General features: G+C 44.8%; 2 protein-coding genes across 4 annotated transcripts in view; one reads left to right on the top strand and one right to left on the bottom strand.

Moving 5' to 3' along the window:
• The window catches only part of LOC119172648 (kin of IRRE-like protein 2), a 140763-nt gene extending 137605 nt beyond the window's left edge, over nt 1–3158 (top strand). For both annotated transcript variants that reach the window (XM_075892752.1, XM_075892754.1), the window contains one exon: nt 2929–3158. The gene's annotated coding sequence lies outside the window, so the exon portion shown is untranslated. The remainder of the gene's footprint in view (nt 1–2928) is intronic.
• A 4822-nt stretch (nt 3159–7980) lies between these two features.
• LOC119172649 (brain-specific serine protease 4) overlaps nt 7981–21033 on the bottom strand; it is a 31211-nt gene continuing 18158 nt past the window's right edge. Inside the window, exons 1-6 of one of the 2 annotated variants that reach the window (XM_037423804.2) lie at nt 18474–18847; nt 13442–13536; nt 12663–12751; nt 12029–12309; nt 10720–10895; nt 7981–9475 (exon numbers count right to left, since the gene is read on the bottom strand). In XM_037423804.2, coding sequence (XP_037279701.2) covers nt 9317–9475; nt 10720–10895; nt 12029–12309; nt 12663–12751; nt 13442–13536; nt 18474–18561 — 888 coding nt within the window. In that variant the 5' untranslated portion in view covers nt 18562–18847 and the 3' untranslated portion in view covers nt 7981–9316. Of the gene's footprint in view, nt 9476–10719; nt 10896–12028; nt 12310–12662; nt 12752–13441; nt 13537–18473; nt 18848–21033 lie in introns of those variants that run through there. The other variant, XM_075892755.1, reaches the window with a different exon arrangement.

The raw sequence follows: 21033 nt of genomic DNA on the forward strand, positions 1-21033 counted from the left end.
GAGTCACACATGCCCACTATAAGAGCCTTATCAGAAGTATGTTGGCGCGTGCATTTATGGCAGTGTAGCAAATGACCGACCAACAAGCCAGCATCGCTACCATCGTCATTTTCATTTTCAAGCAATCTTATAAAGCCCCACGGGTGAGTAGAGAACTGTGGGAAAAGTGTGTACGCTGTTAGGAATGGCGTTTCATGGCCGGTGCGAACACGAGCGGGTCGTGCACGAAGCAGTCATCAGGGCAAACATATATGAAAGGAAAACACTTTATCTGCAGTACTTACACAGTTCCCATTTCAGCGAACAGGCTCTGGCGCTGTTTAGTGCACCGGATTCAATAATATGGGCCCACCCCCTTCGTTCTTTCCACGCGGTATCCAAAGGCTACCAATTTTGCACTACTGGCAAGTGCGTGGTCATGCCTTCGCTTTAAAGGTCAACATTCTATCAACGGCGTAGAGCCTTGACGTAGGTGATCGATAGCTCTGATGGCTCTTTTGAGGACAGAACTTGTCTCACTTGGGTGGGATAATAGGCCGACCTTACGACAAGATATGCACGGCTTCGTCCACAGTGCACCGCAGGTGTGCGCAGCTCTACTGTTTCTCTGGTTCATACCGCCCGGGAATGTTAGTCTCGGTTGTTCGGAAGCGTAGGTAAATGACGACTGGTGTCGATTATTGGGACCAGCTAGGTAGTAGTAGTAGTAGTAGTAGTAGTTGTAGTAGTACTTTTATTTACAGTAAGCCAGATACAGAGCTCACTGGAGGGGCAAAGGGCTAAAGGCGAACAGCCTGACAAAGGCCCTTGTCCCTCCGCAGTCCGTGACAGTGCAAGCTTAAACAATATATATATTCAATACATTAGTTTCAAGCAACCTGAAATTGTAAACACAAAATTCAAACATAAATAGCATAAGAAGTTTACATAACACATTTTAAGAATTAGAGGTCACTCTCGTTATAATTCACAACTAAACAATATCAATGAAACAACTCAAAAACAGGCATAAGATGCATTTGGATACAATGAATTCCGCGGTATACACTCGTATAATTGACATATAAGTTTATGAACAATTTAAGCATTTGCAGAGGCATGAGAATCCATTACGTAGTTTCGATAGTGTAGACCGGTGGTTATGAATAAGTTCTTTATTTGTTTCTTGAAAGTCGCACTACTAGCCCTAAAGTTCAATTGATCTGCAAGGGTATTTAAAACCTGAGGTACCTGGTAAGCAATACTTTGTTTTCCATACTTGGTTCTTGTTCTAGGAGCTCGCTTCTTTTGTTCTCGCATACTGTAGTGTAGTCTTTCGGTGCAACTTTCTTCATATAGCTTAGTCTTTTGTATTAACTGAAGCACAAAAGACTAAGCTATATGAAGTGGCAAGGGTTATATGGTAGTGGCATAACTCCGAGCGAGCCGGTGGGCGGGCTGTTTGGACACTCACTGCTCATTTCACCATAGAAGCACGAAACAAAAAGAACACTTCGCCACTCAATGGTTGTTATCAAATCCTAAACACTACACAATTCTGAATGCGCCTGCGTGAAACAACCCATGAAATGTGAAAAAATAATGCGGTCGACCAGTGTATGTATTCGCGAGCGAATGTATGTCGGATAGAGAAGTTGGGCGGCGTGCGAGTTATCTCGTGCTGAGACCTGCATGTAGTCAAGACGTACTTATCATGAGTTATCTGAGGGGTTATCTGAACTGGAACACCGTACTCGTATTTATTCAACAATTATTTGTTCACAATCCACTGTGGCATTTGTTGCAACAGTGGTTTGTGTCGCGCTCCTTACACCAAACTGCAGGAAAGTGCCACAGTATTCAGGAATTCATGTACATTCTACTTAAATTGGCAGGTCACGCTTTGCACAAAGAAGAGATTCTGTGCAGATTGTGTCCAAAAAAGCGAAAACTAGAATAATTGGAAGTTTCTTGATAAAATCTTTTTAGTTTCGGTACGGTGTATGTTTGGTGATAATGTTGAGCATAAGGGGATTCGTTCTGCGTCGCCGCGTTCGAATCTTCTTAAAGCGAGCATTGTGACGTCATGCTAACGTGCCCTTGCTTGTCAATAAAGAACTGGCGCACGTAAGCTGAGCAGTAGCTTCAATTTGTAAATTGATCGCCTCTGGAGGCGGAGTATTCGGCGTGGCATTCAATGGTTTACCATAAGCTAATTCCCACTGCAAAGAAATATACATACGGACGTTCTCCACACGTAAATAGTAATTAGTAAAGAACAACTAGAAACTGCAACTTGATATTGGAGTTGTTCCTTATGTACCGAAGAATTTTCAAGGCCTCAAAAATACCGAGAAGCAATATGGTGAGATGGTTGGGTTTTTCGCAACAAATAGGCTTAGTCGCATTTGTTCCGTAGTGCAGAAAAGATCACAAGGACCTGCTGCAAAGAAACAAAAAATGTGTTCAGATGCTTGCAACTTTTTTTCGTCATTTGTTATGTAGGAGTTGTTGACCATATTTCTCTTTCGTGTGTTCACGCGCACATTGACTGGGCGTACTGGTCAGTGTATTAACATGCGCCTTAGAGAACATTAAAATTCATTATTGAATTTTAATTCATTACATAAATGTTTAATGAATTAAATGAATCCTAATTCATTATTTCATAAAGTGATTAAATGTAGGCTTTCGGATGGGCCAACAGCAAGACGACCTGCTTTCGGCCAGCCACCCGTGCTTGCGAAATTGAAATGAGCTTAGTACTCTCGCTATTGACGTTCTCGAGACACCAGCACCGGACGTCATGAACATGCGGCTTTGGCCGCGGGTTACTCGTGATAACGTTTTTTTTTTTTTCGTTGCTAATCAATGAACGTCAACCTCATTCTAAAACACATGTTTAACATTCCATTGAACTCATGCTTGCGTTTTCTTTCTGTGTTTCAGAGTATTTAAACCACGTGTGAGCACACGAACGTCCCACAGGCACCACATGAGGTGTGCATGTACCTGCCACGAAGACACCGTGTAACAGCTGCGCAGGGAAGAACAACGCCCGGCCTTCTTCAGCCAAGCGGGTGCCACAAGCGAGTACGTCGTCGCCAACTTACACGGGCTGAGCGTCCATACACTGGCAGCACAATACCACAGACAAAGTCAATGTTTCTATAAACGTCGTGCCGAGGAGGGATAAAATTGTGATAATCCTCCACACTATATTGTACATGATGGAAATGTTGTGGGTTTTGTGTTGAAAATGTTTATTACCTGTAAAAAATGTTGCAAAATAAAGTAGAGCTGATATTCACAATCAATTTCAGTCTTTTTTTTTAAAAGAGGCAGAATGGGTCTGTTGAGTGACCATTCATGTTGACTGTTATGGCTATTTAAAGAAATATGGCGCAAACTGAAAATCGCAAGAAAGACAAGAACACTGACGGTCCTAAAGGGCCCATTAACGTTCTCCGATATTCTTTAGCATATCAGGTAAACGTAAGTATATATCAATCAAAATGTATTGAGTTCAACATGCCCTAATAATCAGCATTTTCAAATGTGGTGTACAACTGCATGCAAGCCGCGTGCACGCCAGCAATTTTGCGAAACGATTCATTGTCCTCACCGGGCTTCTCAGCATTCCCAGCTTTGGCTGTGATGTCACCGTTTGCATCTGTAGTCATGTCCTCCACACAAAGAAGCCCCGCCGTGGTGGTCTAGTGGCTAAGGTACTCGGCTGCTGACCCGCAGGTCACGGGGTCAAATCCCGGCTGCGGCGGCTGCATTCCCGATAAAGGCGGAAATGTTGTAGGCACGTGTGCTCAGATTTGGGTGCACGTCAAAGAACCCCAGGTGATCCAAATTTCTGGAGCCCTCCACTACGGCGTCTCTCATAATCATATGGTGCTTTTGGGACGTTAAACCCCACATATCAATCAATCATCCACAAAAAGAAGTTGCTCGGCATTTCGAAGGTACGCGCTCGCCCGCCGATCTTTCGCTTCGTGCGGCGAGAAAAAAAAAATTACGACCAGGAGGAGAGACAAGCGTTCAGACAGAGCGTGTAGAAGAGAAGAGCGAAACGAGCAAGGGCCTCTTTTGCATGATCACACGCATGTAACTCCTATACTATGGTACCGGTTCAGGAAAATTCTCGCGCCTAACTGTTTGTTGAAGGCTCGTGTGCAGCTGCAGCAGCACCGCTAAAGATTTCCTCTGGGTCGTTTACGAGTGATTTAAAAGGCGAATGACAACAAACTACTATTTTCATCGCTTCTCAGGGGGCAGCCACTTCTTTACGAGGCCTTCAGGTCACGTAGAGCGATCAATCATGACAGCGTCCTGGTTGTCCTAAATGGATGCTTATTCTTTCACTCGGCTGTGCCGTAATCAACCCAGCAGCCACTGTGCTGGTCGCGTGGAAGGGCGATAACACACCGAGATTGTGTATACTTGATCTAAACGGGCGTGCTAGAATAAAATGTGATCAAAAGGTGCTAGAACACGTCAAAAGCTATATCTTACGCCGCAGAAACTTTTCTGCATAATGAAAACATTGCCCACTTCCAGTCACTACCGCTTCTCGCGGTTCGCATGCCCGCTGTTCTCGGTGCGATACTTCGAAGGTAAGCCATGCGGATTTTTACTGTTTGCCGCGCCGTTGATTCACAAGGATTGCCAGTTCAAATGCAACAGCCAAAAGTCTACGTCCTTCAGCAGGGTACACGTCTGGACCTGGTTGGTCCGCGGTCTCGAGTAAAAAACAGCGCCAAAGTGACAAGACGTTGAAAGGACGTAGCGTTTTGGGCGTGTTAGTACGTCATACTGTAATTTTCTAGCGCATGAAAAAACACGCGGACTGATGAAGACGGGAATGGTGCTACTTGCAACAATGTTTATTCCAGAAAAAAAGCAATCATATATACAAGGAACACTACTTTTCAATCATCATGGCCCCGCGACGTGCGGGATCAAAGCTCGGCTGTGGTGGCTGCATTTCCGATGGAGGCGGAAATGTTGTAGGCCCGTGTACTAAGATTTGGGTGCACGTTAAAGAACCCCAGGTGGTCGAAATTTCCGGAGCCCTCCACTACGGCGTCTCTCATAATCATGTGGTGGTTTTTGGGACGGTAAACTCCACAAATCAATCAATCAATCATCATGATCACATCTACTTTGCCAATTCACATGTTTTTCCGTGGATAAGCTAACTACTTACATAGAACGAAGATTGATGGTTTAGAAGTTCAGTTATCTTTCAGCCTATGAATAATTACAGCCTCGCATATTTTGCGGGTGAGCTCACCTCTGCTCGTACCTACCATTGAACACTCCTTAAATATCGGCCCGCACATTGTACGGGCATTGTCACTTGCACTGTCACTTTAATTACTGCAATGAGTGTTTTTTATCGTGCGCTAGGAAACTACAGTTAAAAGGACACATACCACGGCGCCGTCGTTTGCGTCTTTTCGTCTGCCTGTGGGCACACGTCAAGTGAGGTGATACTGTCACGCTGCGACGAAACAAAGGCCTTGTTCGTGCTTCAAGCCTAACTGCGTTTGCCATCGCTCACTCCCTTTCACATACACCCAGCCCCTCATTTTTCGCCAGGCTTATTATAACAAGTCTGGGGGGTGAGCGCTTGAGAGTGATTCACCTGCGAATGGAAACTTAGTTGAGTTCTGATTATGACAGCCTAGAGTTAAAAGGAAAGCCATTAAACCAGACGCGAACGAAGCGAGAAAATAAAGAAATCACCATAACTCTGTAAATGCAGTCAGTTTCAATGCACAAGCAGATACGTCTTCGAAAAGCACGATAGAGAACTCAACGTTGGACTATCCATATTAGTACATGTGTATAGTACACTGCAAACTCAAATCAGAGGCACACATGTTTGTATGTCTGCCTGAAGTGACCCGGCTCAGTATATTTGCATCAAAGCGCAGTTGATTTGTAACTATGGTCTAGTGAATAATTTTATGCCCTAGAGGCTTTTCACGTATAATTGGTCGAAGCTGTGGGTAAGTCAACCACGTCGAAATTTCAGTCTCGTCTGCAGTCACCGCAATCGAATGTGCATACATGCAGTGGCGTTTTTACGTGCAAGTTCGTAAGCTCTGTTAACCCCGCAGCTTCAACTGATTCGTAAAGCATCGCACTAATACAAAATATTGGGTAAACTCAATTTTCCCGCTTATGGTAGAGTTTAACTTCTGATTATCTTACCTTTGCGCGCACAACGACGCAGTAACCGCCACTTTTCAGCGAGGGTTGGCGGACAAAAACACTAGTCAGACATCCAAAGATATCTTGCTTTTCAGCCATCCTTGCGTTACAAAACTTGTCTGCACCAAGTAGTCCTTTACGTCTCAAGTTTCCACCGTCGGGACGTTTCCAATTCGAAAATTGAAATGCGGGTTTTTCGCTCGTCAGAATGAGTGGGTCAATGCACACTGCATAGAGCTACTTTGTGTATTGCTGTTTACATCGGCGTCCAATGTCTCGGCGTACAATCTGCGACCCGAGCACGCATCATTCATGGCTGCATGCAGCTTCACAAATGTCAAATCTCATACCTCATGAAGTGTCTGATGTTCATTGACCCCTTCCTTGCCAAGCAGCTTTCCTTTTTCAGCAGAGGGTTTCGATCTTTATTACTCTGAACTACAATAGTTCATGCAGCGTTCTTGCATTTTTTAATGTGAGCAGATGGTTGCTGAGCGTTGTCTTCGGCCCAGTGACCCCTTCCTCGACAAACCACTATCCTTTTTCTATGAAGATTGAGGATATTTGTTCGTACTCACTACGACGCGATGTCTGGCGGCATTCTCGCATACATCATGTCATGTAACAGAGGAGGCGAAGCGGGGACTTCGCGGTCTGGTTTCCTTAAAAACTCGTTTCTTCTGGACACTCCTCGTGGCTAGCTTTGATTTCTACAGCCTGACCCTGGTTTTTTTTTGTTTTTAGAAGGTCGTTTTGCGCTTTCAGGCAAGTAGTTCAGCTTAGCGCCCCGAAAGTTGACGCAACGTCACTTTTTAGCCGTATATTCGCGCGCTTGACTTTACTACTCTCTTTTATTTGACATTAGCGCATTGTCCACGTAATGATTTGCTCTCAGAACGGCTCGCAATGCTGGCAGCCTCAACCACTCTACTCGCATGTACGGATCACTCATTTTTTTTCGCTTTTGACGTGTTTTCTTCCTCTCGGGACGGCTAGGGCTCTCATCATTCGTACTCTTCCAAGTACGGAACTTTTCAGTTTACCATGCTTTCGACGCAGTCTTCTGCCCTCGGCACGACTCGCATTGCACAGAGCATCATTACCCGCACTCCGCTGTACAGAACTCTTTATTGGTGAAGTCGAAGCTCCAAACGGCTGAACTGAGCTGTTCTTCCATTCATCACCAGTTATGTCTGTGACTGACATCTGCGATGCTTCCTCTGAAAAGTGTCTTCAATTAGTGAATTTTCGTCACTATCAGACATGAACTTTTCTTCTTGGCCTTCACATTCGGCCTCTCAAATGCAGAAAATGTACTGCATTGACTCACCTGCGGGTGCTCTAAGGGTACCAACGCCTCACTGACCCACAACGAGCTTGCCAAAGTTGCTCTATCTAACGAGGATTGGGCATTGTTCTTCCGCCTTTCAAAATCAGCCGAATCTACAGCACCAATATGAAACAACAATGCACCCCTACCCTTAGCAACTGACGCTTCCTCATTCTCGAGGCATCCTTCTCCTTGGCCTTCGCAGCCAGCCTCCTGCTATGAAAGGCTTCAACGTTTTGCTCTTTTCGATGGGTTTCCGCCTCTCGGTTATTGCGGCGTACGTCATCCTTAATTTCCTTGCGACTTACCTTAAGGTAGCGACACAGCAGCATGCTTGGAAAGCGGGCAACACGTGATGCTAAATCAACTTGTGCAGTGCAATATGCAGGCCTGTCTCTGGACGACAAGAATCTTGCAGGAAAATCAGTGAAACAGTGCCATTTATCATCACTCATCGTAATTTTATTGCATATTTGCCACATGACAAAATTTTACACTCATTTACAGAATAGTAGCATTGGGTTCGCAACATTAGGTGACTAGTCAAAGTATACAGGGGACTGAGAACTAAACTATACAAGTAATTCACAACATAAGGCATGGAAAACGAGAATGGGGTGCATACAGTCAAGGCATATAAATAACGGCTCACAGTCCTTCACTGACACCTAAGGTTGCATAAAAATATTTACACATTTTTAATCTCAGTTACATACCAAAAAGTTCAGAGAGAACAACGTCCTCATGAAGTCGAACTTAATATACATAGACGTACAGTGACACACCGGGAAGCGTGAATGCGAGCAGCAGTGTGATGTGAGTGCGACATCTTGTAATGTTGTTTTGAATCAGAGCGTGGTGATCTTGAATAGCTATTGAAGTTTCATTGACCTGTTCGCGTGAATGTGCGGATAGCCCCACATTGCACTGTATTCGATAAGAAGTTGCGTGAAATAAAAAAAATTGTGAAGTCGCAGATTCAAGGATCTTTGCAAACATGCTGCTCGGGGTTCTGCCAAGTGTTCAAAAACTAGATACGCTATGATGACAGCGCGTTGCACCGGGATTGTTAGCATTCCTTAATGACGTGCACAGCGCAAAACCCGGCAAAGAACGGAAAGTGTACCGGCGCCTTCAAACACTTGTTACTGTTCAGTTAGCTTTGCCGCTCCAGTGCTGTGCACATCGTCCCGAGGATACCTGCCTATTCTAACTTGTTCAAAAACATTGTGGGAGTAAAATGCACATAATATACTTCCTGAAATACGTTAAGCACTTTGGCAGTACTGTAAGGCTATTATATTGAATTGCTATCGTTAATCACCACATTAAAGATGTTGCTACCAGGATCGTCCTTCAAACGTAAGTCTCTCAGCATTCATTAATGCTAAATCTATGTATACCTTTGGATGTTTTAAAAACGAAAAACCATTCAGACGTTTTTTTCCTTGTTACACTAGTGAAATTTCACTATCTTACAGAAGGTGCTTTATGGGGCTGAAACGAAGCACGCTACCAGGAAGCGTGTGCGAATGCGACCCAGATAGACACAGCACAACCTGAACTGTGACGCAGTTCGAGACTAGGCTTCACGAAACAATCTCAGACGCATGGCGTAGACAGACCTTGACTTATTCCGCGTCAAAATATCCGGAAGCAGTGTCTTTCTCGGTCCTATCATATCTCGAGTCTCAAGGATGCATATCACATCACGCGCCCGTGTCGTATGTGCAGCTGCATTTACAGCAGTGTCCTAGCAAAACGCAGGCCCTTTCTTCACGAATTGATGTACTTGTTGAGCCAGGGCTTGTATTCAGACACTCTTGTGTAAAGGCCGGGGAGCAAGGGCCGTGCGCAGCCGAATCCTGCGGAGATGACGCCAATGATGACGTACTTGGAGCCATCGAAGAACATTAGGGGGCCGCCGGAGTCACCCTGCAGAGCGGAAAGCAGAAGTTTGCAAAGAGCAACACCTAAAAGTTACATAAAGGCACTAAAGGCTCGTTCCGCGAAATATACTTCCAAAGATTAGGTTCAGGTGCATCAACTAAGTCATCTCAATTGCAAACAAACCCGCCATGGTGGTCTAGTGGCTAAGGCACTGACCCAAAGGTCACGTGATCAAATCCGGGCCGCGTTTTTGATGTAGGCGAAATTGCTCGAGACTTGTGTGCTTAGATTAAGGTGCACTTCACAGAACCACAGGTGGTTGAAATTTCGGGAGCCGTCCACTACGGCGTCTTGCATAATCATATAGTGGTTTTGGACTGTTGAACCCCAATGATTAGTAATATTATGAACGGCAGACGTAAGCATCTTCTTTTGAGAATTCACCCTTTTTAGAATTACGTTCGCCCCCCCCCCCCTTTACACGCACAAAAACAGAAATGCAGCGCCACATGATTACAACAGCCTACAAACGGCCTGCGAAGAAAAAAAAAACTGGTCATGCATTCTCGTGCTTGGTGACGCTACTTACACATAAATAGTTAGGATCAGATTACAATTATATGGACACTTGGCATCTTTTACTCGACAAAAAAGGAAAGAAATCAAATCAATCTAGAATGACATCCTCATGGTTGGTGTAACTTATATACTCCACTGAGTTTTCCTCTTGTCAAACTCTTTTTGATACCGACCTTGTTTTTTTTTTAATTCTATGAAAGCTAGGCAGTCGGAGTGTTCTGGCCTCTATGCTTGTGCAAACGAGGGTCATCCCTTCAGCGGTAGCCCTAGCTACCCATTGTTAAACCAAAACCAGTTTAGGATTAATATTAATCAGCATTAGTTTACTATTTCAGCCCCCAAAACAGTCACAATTGTGTTTGACGTCGTAGTTCAATGACATCAAACAGGACTAGTTCAGTAACGACATAATTTGCCGTGTGTAAGCATCTATTTTTCCTCCAATCGCAACACAACCAGGTGAGTCACCTCAAGTCCACGAATAGCCCGCGAGCACAATCTATAAATATACAACGGAGATAGATGCAGCCAAGTTGAGTCTCATTTTCAGTGCCGAACCCCCTCGTTTCTGTGTTCGAGTCATTGAGTACGAGCGCCGTGACTCAGTGAGAAAACGCGCGGGTACGTCAGCACTGCACAACAATGATCTCACCATGGGGTTACCCCAATCGCGGCCTGGGAGCCGACAAAAAGACCTGTGGTTATCTTACCTGGCAGGCGTCTTTCTTTCCTTCTTTGAAGCCGGCGCATAGTTGTGTGTCCTGGAGGTGCACCAGCTTGCCCGACTGGGCGTACCAGCGATTGCACTCTTCGTTTGGAACGATGGGCACGGTCACCTTCTGCAGAATGTCTTTCCTCACCCCGGCGAAGCCGTCCCCCGAGGAATCTAACGTAGAGGGAATGGAGCTTCAGTACAACTTGCACGCAACACGTGAAATGATGATGGGGGACAGAGTATAAACCCGGTTTCAAGCAATACATACTCGATGAGTGGCGACGCTTGCAATGGCTCCAGGAACGCTAATGCCTTTCTGTGTTTACCCCTTGCTTGTACTTTAATGTGGTTCGGGGAATGCCGCTCTGCTCGGAATGTTTTCGCCCGGTACGTCCCATTACTGACCGCAGGGCTGGCATTTTTCGGCTAAGTCTCGCCTCTCGAAATGCCTGTTTTTCCCTGCCTTTGGTGAGTAGCGTTTGTAAGAGCGGGCATTGTACCTTACAATGTTGCCATACACCTCACGTTGGGAATCAGTTTGAGAACAAGAATACTCAACCTCGTTTTTACTGTAAACAGGTTCGTCTCTCGATATACAAACCACTCGTGCTTAGAGCTTGTTCCTTTCTGTGGTGCCGTGCAGAATTATCAGAGTGGTATGACTTTTCAAGCAAACTTAGTGTATCTGTTTTTTTATTCAACTTTACGACGAATGAAAATTACCTGGATGTACAGTTCAGGACAATACGACATGTTCTACTGAAATCTATGTCAGTCAATCTCGGACGAAATCAATTTACAAAAAGCAGCAACTAAGGTCAAGCTACATTAAACAGCAGGATCAAGAACAAGGATGTAATAACGTAGAAGAAAAAGTCCCCAAGACACAAAGAAAAATCTGTCAAGTCTTTTCATACAACAATGAATGATTCGGAATCCTAGGTTGCCCTTTCCAGGTACCGGATATGTGAAGTCTGAACTTGAGTACTTTGTTGTAGCCAGAAATTGAGAGTCAATCAAATCCCACAGTCTCCCACCCCTTTAAAAATCTAGAAAGAACTTGATTCCGCAATAGAACACGTGAAATCCTTACGTACAGCTTCGAAACCACGCATTCGCACTAACACACGTAAGAGTCTTCTTTGTAATATGCATTTTTTAATTCACGCTTTATTTGCAATACTTCTCAGTGGAGAGGAAGCTCGTTATTAATACCAAACTCATCTATTCAGCGGGCAAACCCTACAGTGAAACGTCGTTGTTCATTAGCAGTCTGTTTAAGGAACAAGAATTGCAAGGCGTACCTTTGTCAACGTCCTTTATGTTGCCCCAGCCGGCGACGGTAGCTGATTTTCCGAGGAGCTCTAGAGGCCCTTCCGGGAGGCAGATGGGAATGACGTAGCGGTTGAACTTGACGTCCTGAGCGAGCTCTAACAGGGCGACGTCGTTGTTGTATCGCTTGGGCTGCGAATACATCGGATGGATGATGTAGCGCACCAGCCGGATATCCTGTGGTTCGTGGTCTTCCTCTGTCTTCCCGATGCTGTACTCGCCCAGTCGAACGCTGAATGATCGCGGTGGTTTACTAAGGAAAGAACAAAACAAAACAGAGAGAGTCAAAGAAATTTCAGCTAGACATTCAGCTGAAGTTTCAGCTAGCATGAATAAAAAGCCGCATTCATGCAATGATACTTTGTCAATGACGTCTGCCTAGTCTGAGTGTTATATAGGTTATGTGGATGTTTTTTAAGGCATTCAGTAGAGCTTGCAGTTCAATTTAGTACCTGAATCTAAACAAGAAAATAAACCATGTAACAATATTTTCTAATGCACAAAACGGAAAGAACAATAGCTTTTGTGATTGCCAAGCATCTTAATCTGTATGCAGTTAAGTCACTGGATTTCCTCCGAGTAATACAAAAAAAGTTATCGGGTTACCTGCGAAGGCAGTGAGCGGCCGTAATAATCCAGCGCTTGTTCAGGATGGCTCCGCCACAAAAATGCTGGCCATAAAGACGCAGTGACGCCTGTGCGCAAAAAAAAGAAAAAGAGCAATAAATAAACCAGCCGGCTTTGTAACATTACACTAAAAACCAAAACATCGAAAATTATTCTACGACCAGACAACTGGCTTATGCATACGCATCTACGCCCTGTTTGCGTTAAGCTCGTTGTATCACTGAACTGTTCGGAGATAACCAGCTAAAACAGCGTGAGTAATAAATCACCGTGGCACGTGAAAGTTTTTGTAAATATGAAGCCAGTCGTTAAGCATCGTCCTAGGCACGGAACGCATCGTGTTAGTATTCGCAAAGGCTGGCGTCCTCGGTACAGAAACAATACGAATGATAGTAAATGTAAGTTACAAATGCACTGGAGTAACAATGCTCAGGTGGATATCTACATTTGTGGAGCTTGAATGTAGGTTTTCTTTCGAGATAGTGAAGGTATTGAGGCGGTGATTTATGATTATGGTGACAACATGGTTTCTTAAAGCCAATGGCGTTTTTTTTTTTTTTTTTTTGCATAGCGTAGACATTTCCGAGACATATCCTTTTAAACAAGAAACTTTCTGAGGCACACCGAGGTATAAGCAATTGAGCTGTCATATTTTACTGGGGCGAATTGAATGAAAAGGTTTTGAATTGCAATGCGCTGTGTGGGCACTGATGTTTACTTTTTTGTTTTGTTTTGTTTAAGTAGATGTGTGGACCTACCACCCAAGGAAACTCGCCGTCGTAAGCATCTTGTCCACCTACGATTCTCCCGTCCCGTATCATCTGCCTGCCGCATTGGTAACTTCTTTGTTTTCCTGCAAAAAAAAAAAAGGGAAAAATAGGGCTATGATGATCTCAGTCCAGCCTTATGAATTTCCTACGTTCCAATAGTGTCCTTGTTTCTGCGCAAACTTTTGCCCTTGAAGCAAACACCTAATTACCGGAAGGGTTAGTCCCCCTCGGCTGTACAGGGACGGTGTGTTTTCATCGAGTGACCATGGCTGTAGTTACAGTACAATGCTCAACAGGTTCAACCTCGGTCGTGGTGGTCCCATTATGATGGAGGTGAAAATCTAGAAGTTTGCGTACCGTGAAATGTCACTGTACGCGATGTCTTCGAAATTTCCGGAGCCCTCCACTATGGCATGCCTCCTAATTGTAGCTTAGTTTTGGCTCGTGAAACACCAGATGATGTATAAAATTAAGGCGAGAGCTTCGAGATCCCTCATTAACCGCAAAAAAATAAGCGGCGTAGACTTCAGTGACGCAAAAATTTATCATCGCCCAACGACGTCATCACATGACGTCGCCGCCATGTCAGAACTTGCATTTGTGACGTCATCATGAGACCGTCGTTTGGTGAAATGAGAGCTCATCACGGAGGCAGCGGAAAACAATATGGGTGCATAGAGCTTACAATGCCTCAGGCATTAAAGTACCTTGTTAAGTGCAGAAAACTTTCGGAGAGGGGCGTGAGAAAATCGGTACGTGGACAGAGAAGAAAGAAATGAATTGTAGAAGTCACAAGGCCTCCAGTTCTGGAAGTGATGCAACGCTATGTTATCCGCAGAAAGCCTCCAGGGGGTGTCGTGGGCATACCGAAGCATATTGAGTCAATACAACGATTGACAAGAAAAATAAGCTTGCTTTCTTTTTTGAGCCATTCATTATGCGATTGCATACTGCACCATGGGGGCTTTTATTTCCCGGAGGGATAAAAGCAGCGGCCAACTCTATCACACTACGTGGTGGTAGAATAAGGATGAGTTGCCAGGGTGGAGCTCCAAGATTAGCCTAAAAGCACACTCGGACGACAATACAAGGGATTTGGCATTAAGCTCAAACATTTTGTGGCGGGAAGAATTACCGGATATCAGTGACAAAAAAAATGACTTCAGCGTAACTATCTCGACGTTGAAGACAAAATAGGAAAGGAAGTATCTTGTGATTATTCAGTAGGGCATGCCTTATTGTTTGACACGAGGTCCATCTGTTCTAAAACGTATAGTTTTGAAAGCAAAGTATGCATCTACTTGCGCAGGTAAGCTGGTGGTGTTTAGAAGAAGGCGGCGCCTAATTTCTTTAGCCCGGTTGAGAGCATGGCGCAGCGCCTGCAGGTAAGCTGAAGAATGCGAGAATATGTGTACTTTCGTATTAGCCTTCAGGTTCGCTACACCTTCTGTAAGACCCATCCCTCCCTCTGTTTTTTTCTCTCTCTTCTCTCTGTGGGCTCAGACGTGAAATAGGCGAGTCTTCCTGACCTCCCTGTAACAACCTTGTCAAATTGCTTCCTTTGTGTACTTTCCTTGAACCCTTTTGTTAGTCATACTGCTTTTTATTTTATTGAGTACTCAAACAAACTGTTGAAGGTGAGATAACTTGTGGGGACGCACATAGATCCATTTAATGTTAACAATATAACGTGTAGCATATTTAAAATCTCACTTTAAGCACGTGTCGCCCTAGGAATATTTGATGAACGCTACGATTATCTTCTTTGTAACGGGGTGGGAGGATGTGTGCCACCAGGCATGACAGAAAAAAAAGGCCTTTTTTTTACTATATGTTGGCCTAACACCTTGTGTACTTCCTTCCATTTAATCGTTATTAATGTAGCTCTTCGCTCAAAACTGCGTGCGAAATGTCCCACTTCTCCCCGTCGACACACAAAAGGCCGCCTGCAACATTCTTTCTTAAAAATAGAGCGGACACCTGCTTTATGGATGTGCACTGGAGTACAAAATCGGACGTCCTCGCCTCGGCAATAATTTTTTTTTTTTGAGAGAGGAGAGGTCACGCACGCCGAAGGGGGTTGTGAACTCGGTGCTCATGTTCATTATTTTTAATTATGTGGGGCTGCATTAGGACAAACTCAAAGACGATGAAAGACAAAATACGCAGCACATGTCCTGTCTTTTCTCGTTCTTGTATACGTCCTAACGCTGCCCAATACAATTCACTATGAACCACAACCAACTTGCCCCCCCCCCCCTTTTCCGTTATTCTGCACGCATTTTGTGCACTGACGTAGCCCAGCTGTGTATACGTGAAAGCTACCTGAGGTGCCACCTGCAAATAAATAAACTAGGTTCCCAGCCCCAATGACTAAGCCCTTATTTACTTATTCCAACAAAAAAACAATACCATCAGATGATGATAACACCAATACATATTGTTCTCTCCTGGTGGCGGATTACAGCACAACGCCGTTTTTGTGGCCTCCGCGACTAGCTACGGCAATGTGACACAGCCAATCGTGGAGGCCGCGCAATTTAACTGAGTTTATTTCTTTATCGTATATAAAGTATTTTTCGTAAACTTACAGGCAAGATTCGTAAAATCGTAAGCGCGATCGAAATTCGTACGTTTTACGGGAAAATCGGAGGAGTTGGCATGTATGAACGTAACAAATTTGTGTAATTATTCTTTGATTTCTTGAAGGGGGCACATCAATGCTTGGTAGCACTGCCCCAGCGTCATTTGGGGAAAAGGACTGAAAGAAGAAAGCGCGAAAAGTGTGCGCCCACCGTCGACGGTGCCGATGCCTCGAGACAGCTGCACAAGGGGACGATAGTTATAGCGCGAGAACAGAACGACGACAAAGAGACAAGAAGGACACGAACAGAACACGTCGTTCTGTTCTCGTGCTATAACTATCGTCATGTCATACCAACTAGCCCAAGCTGCCACGCTTCGCTACGGCTGCAGAAAAATTCACCCTCCCGTTCCCCCAAGAAACACCTCGTGCATTCGTGAAGTGCTTCTTCCCTTTCGGAGAAACCATTGTTCAGAACAAGCACCAACCGAACCCCTCAGGTTGTGCACTGAGGCTTGCCCTCTGCTGGAGTTCAGTAGCAGCTGATTCTAGGATGGGCGGTGTTGAGGTAGAACACTGTGTTCTTCCGCCGAATTCATAGAAAAGGAAGTCTCTCAAGGCCGTCACGCTAGATTTTGCAAGTCACCCATCATGATTCGTAGAACTAAGCAGACTAGTATGTCACGTGGCACTGCATAAAAGCTTTTTTCGGCTACGTTCCGAAATGTTGGACGGGCAATGACACGTGCACGCCCATTGTCAGGCGCTTTGCCTTGTGCGCGTAAAATATTCGCTGACAAATCCGTCACGCACTCTGTGCTCAACCCAGCGAAACTGAGAGCCAAAGCAGGTGAGCTTGGCGCGTGAGAAGTAACCAGTTTAGCCAGGCTGAAACCTGTAAGACCGTTTTAAGGTAAACCTGTTTCGTTACAACCGAGGAGTGAGTCTGGCCACGCGAACCACAATGGTGGGGATAGTGTGCAGCCCTGTATGCCTCCCCGTTTTCTTCGCGAACACAAGATATATTGGCGACGAAGCATAACCAATGAACATTTTATACTACTGGAGCGTCATGTTCGCACCATTTAAATAATATTGAATAGTTCATTTTACTACTAATTATTCAATTACAATGTGACCATAGGCGTAATAAAGAGAGCGAAAGAAAAAGAAAACAATCACATGAGTGCCAAAATTTAAGGTAGTGTCTATATTACCGGCAGCCGGTAGAGTATATCGACCAACCGGGTACCGGCAGTTTGGAGGGTTTCAAGTGACGTTCTCTGGGGAGTGTGCCGAGGCTCATCAGGTGCTGCCGAGGCTAGAGGAATACCGCGACCTAGGCGTGATATTGTCCACCTTAGAGATGCTCGTCTGCGAGCTAGCTCTGGGGTGGATAATCTAGCCGCAATCTGCCTGGGAAATGCCTGTGGGGCGTGTTACGTTAGGTTGGGTAAGGGAAGCTCAGGTCCTTGACTACCCTTGACAATGTTGCGGAATGTCGGAGAGGAAAAATAGCTAAATGGCGGCTAAAAGCTAAACATTAAGGTAAAAAACAGCAATACAGGTACACCAGAAATGCGCGGCAGATAAGTCACATGGTTATGGGCAGCCAATAAAGGAAAACTACCGATACCTTGTTTCTCTGGATAATGTACCGGTTGCTGGCGCGGCCAAATTTAATAGGTACGAACACCGAGCATCCAGTGTCAAGGGAAACAATGCCACCCGGTGAGCTTTATGAGCCGTGAACGGCACTATGCCTTTTTGTCATTTACTTCAGGTGCACTTTCCAGCTGAGTGATCGCAATGCGGCAGTGAATCAGTGGGAAGTGAAGCAGACACAGTTCGGATGAATAAGGAAGTCGGATATAGCTTGATGTTGTCGCTACGCATGCAGCAGTAATGCTAAGCAAGGGCGGGGGCACAAATGACAAAAAAAAAAAGGTGGTAGGTACCCAGGAAGCACAAGCCATCGACAGGAAAAGGTGTCGTTGATTCAAGTTGTTTACATACAATAGAATAATCAGTAAAACAAGCGATTCTGTGTATACATCGCCTGTAAGGACTAGGTAGAAACCGAACAAAGAAAAGGGTTTGAAAGGGTACCTAGGAGCAGGCAGCAATAGAGTCATGAATCCTGAAATATTTCCGTAGCTAAAACCAGGTATATTTGTCGAAAGAGTCGGTAGCAAATTTGTAAATACATAAGCAGGTGTATAAAAAGAACAATGCACAGAGCATAAAAGCCCAAGTAAGTCGTATTTATGAGTTACGCATAACGAAGTAAACAATTGTCAATAAACCGATGCGACACAGGACGGGTGATTTTCCGAACAAGTGCTTCGGGCTAGCTACACCTTTTCCTAAGTCCCAAACTTGCTAAATTCTCGCCCCAACCTGAGGTCGCGAAATCAACAATGAAAATGAACCCACCTATAGCAGCAGCGGATGACGTAATTGGGTGGGAAAGAAGCCACGCCGTCAATACCACCAGCAGGTCGTGATGCACCGGGTTGGCCATGTGTGTACTCCCGATACCTTCGTGCGCCTTCACGGTCCGCGTACTTCCGACGTCCGATTTCCTGACGACCACGCGAGTCGACCGACACAAGCGCTGATAGTGAAGCGATGGACGTCTGCGCGCCGCGTCTGGTCAGGCGAGTGGTCGCGTGACGAATAGGGTGCGCTGCGGACCTTGGACAAAAGAAGAAAAAAAGTGAACGTGACGAGGGAAAAACTGGGGGGGCCCCGCGTTTAGTTACGGCCACTTGTCATCGGACGCGCGCTCCGTCGGATGGAAGATCATCGTCAGAAGGAGGATTGGGAGGGGGAGAGAGTGAGCGAGAAAGAAGGGATCGGGAAAGGGTGTGGCTGGGGCTACGTCCCAGTGACCCCGATTTCGCCCGAACTTTTCGCTACTCTCACCTACGTATCACTTCTGCGAAGGGAATGTACTCTTCTCCGGGGGTCGAAGTCAATAGCGAATACTGCGTACAAATCAGCCAGTGGAAAGGCGAGGAGATAAGAAAGGAACAGACTGGTGAGCGGGGCTCGTCCTCAGCGCAGGTGAAAGTTGTTTTCAGAGTTAGAAAAGGTCAAGCTGGAGGTTTGTTTTTTTTTTTTTAACTTTCTTTCTTTTACTGGCTAAGTGAAAGGAAAGCGTGTCCGCTTTCGCTGGCGGCGTGCTAATGCGACATAGATTCCCATCTTTTTTTTTTTTCTTTTTTTTCATATGTAAGTGCTACACTGTTATTACAACCACCCGTTAGAAAGCGAACAGCAGCAAATCATCGTCACCAAGTAGGAAAAAACGTGTTCCCGCTGAGAAGAGTTGCTTTCCTAAAGCAATATATCAGTTTGCTTGTAATACTAGCTGACAGGTAAGTGCTGGTTGTCCGCATAGTCGGATTTGGGGGATTGCCTTTCCTGTTGAACAGTTCTTATATTATCACTTATGTGTTCTTTTCTTTTTCTATTGTTGTAACTAAACGCCAAAACCTGTCGCAAAACTTTCTTCAAAAGAAGGAAAGAAGGCAACTATGGAACTTTGAAGAACTAATGGGCCATAATGCCATATAAGGAATGCTATTTGAGTACTTATGATATAAATGAATAAAGCAAATGGTACGGAAATATTACTTGCTGTCGACAGGAACCTAACCTGCAAGCTTAGGCTGCAGGTTCAGTTCAATTTTCCGTAATAACACGCCCTATACTTTTTTTTTTAATTGTCAGTTCTCAATATTACAGTTTCTTAGAAGTTACTCGGTCAGAACGTTTATGGTTTGAGCTGTTTGTGCACATATACGCTCATATTCTTTACTGAAATTTTGATTTTTTTTGTGTGTGTTATGTCCACATCTTCGGGAAACATGATGACGTATGCGACTTTTTATTCAACCTTAGAGAAGGGTGACTTGAATATCGCAAAAGGTGCACGGACGTTTTCTCTTTATTTATTTTTGCGACGTGAACACGGCAAGGTTTGTTGGGTGGTAGTTTAATGATGCGCGTAGACTTAACATTTGTTTTCACAGTGTCCTTTCAACATTGCACGCCCCCTACACTCTTCTGTAATGTAATACTTCTCGTTGATTCAATTGACTCGCGTTGACACATTGTCGAAGATCTCGCCGGTGGGGCTCAAACAGTGAGCTATAGCTGTGGAGGCAGGGCTTCCACACATTCGTGCTGCTCCTCAAGTAATACGGCAGCTTTGGACAGACTTCGGTTTCACTCACTCCAATGGTTAACGCATTTAGAATGTGATTACGAGAAACAATGCGATGGTTCAGTGAAGATTTTTGTGGCATGCTAAAAGCATATTTTTCTTGGAGATTTAAACAGTGTCTTTGTGGCCGCAGACTGACCCACCACGTCATATACTTTGGAATATGGGCTGCTGAACAGGTAGCGCTGTTTAAGTAAGGTAAAACATTTTTTTTTTCAAAGTCAACAATAACTGCATTTTATCCACGACGTTCCGCAAGAGTTTGGCTATTATAACGGATAATGCTACATTTCAGCAAAACAAAATGCGGGATTTTTCAGCAAAGTACAATTTCTTCACGCGGTATCAGGCATGCGCTTTGGTTCTGAAGCTTCGACAGTGCTGTCAAGAAAACTTTTCATGGAGTGTTCTCAACTGGGTCATATAGCCAATGCACCACACGTGGCCCCGGTTCAAAAAGAAAAGGGGGGGGGGGGGGGGGTAAGCAGTCGAACGTGACGATCAAGTTAGAATCATTAGAATAGAAAAATAAGAAAAACTGAGAGAATCTGCAGAACTATTGACAGGCCTCCAATGACGAATGCACCGTTGCCAAAAAATAACTCACCCTTGCTAAGCTTTTGTACAAAGGAGGGGTTTAAGAGCAGGTTTGAACAAAAGTTCCGCATTCTAGCCTGCTGCCAACATTTTTTGTGTCACCTAAGAATGAGAAATCGGAAGGGACACTTTGCAAAACAGTAAGCGCACCTATTGCCTACGCTT

The sequence above is a fragment of the Rhipicephalus microplus genome, chromosome 4 (assembly GCF_043290135.1).
Source record: "Rhipicephalus microplus isolate Deutch F79 chromosome 4, USDA_Rmic, whole genome shotgun sequence".
NCBI lineage: Eukaryota > Metazoa > Arthropoda > Arachnida > Ixodida > Ixodidae > Rhipicephalus > Rhipicephalus microplus.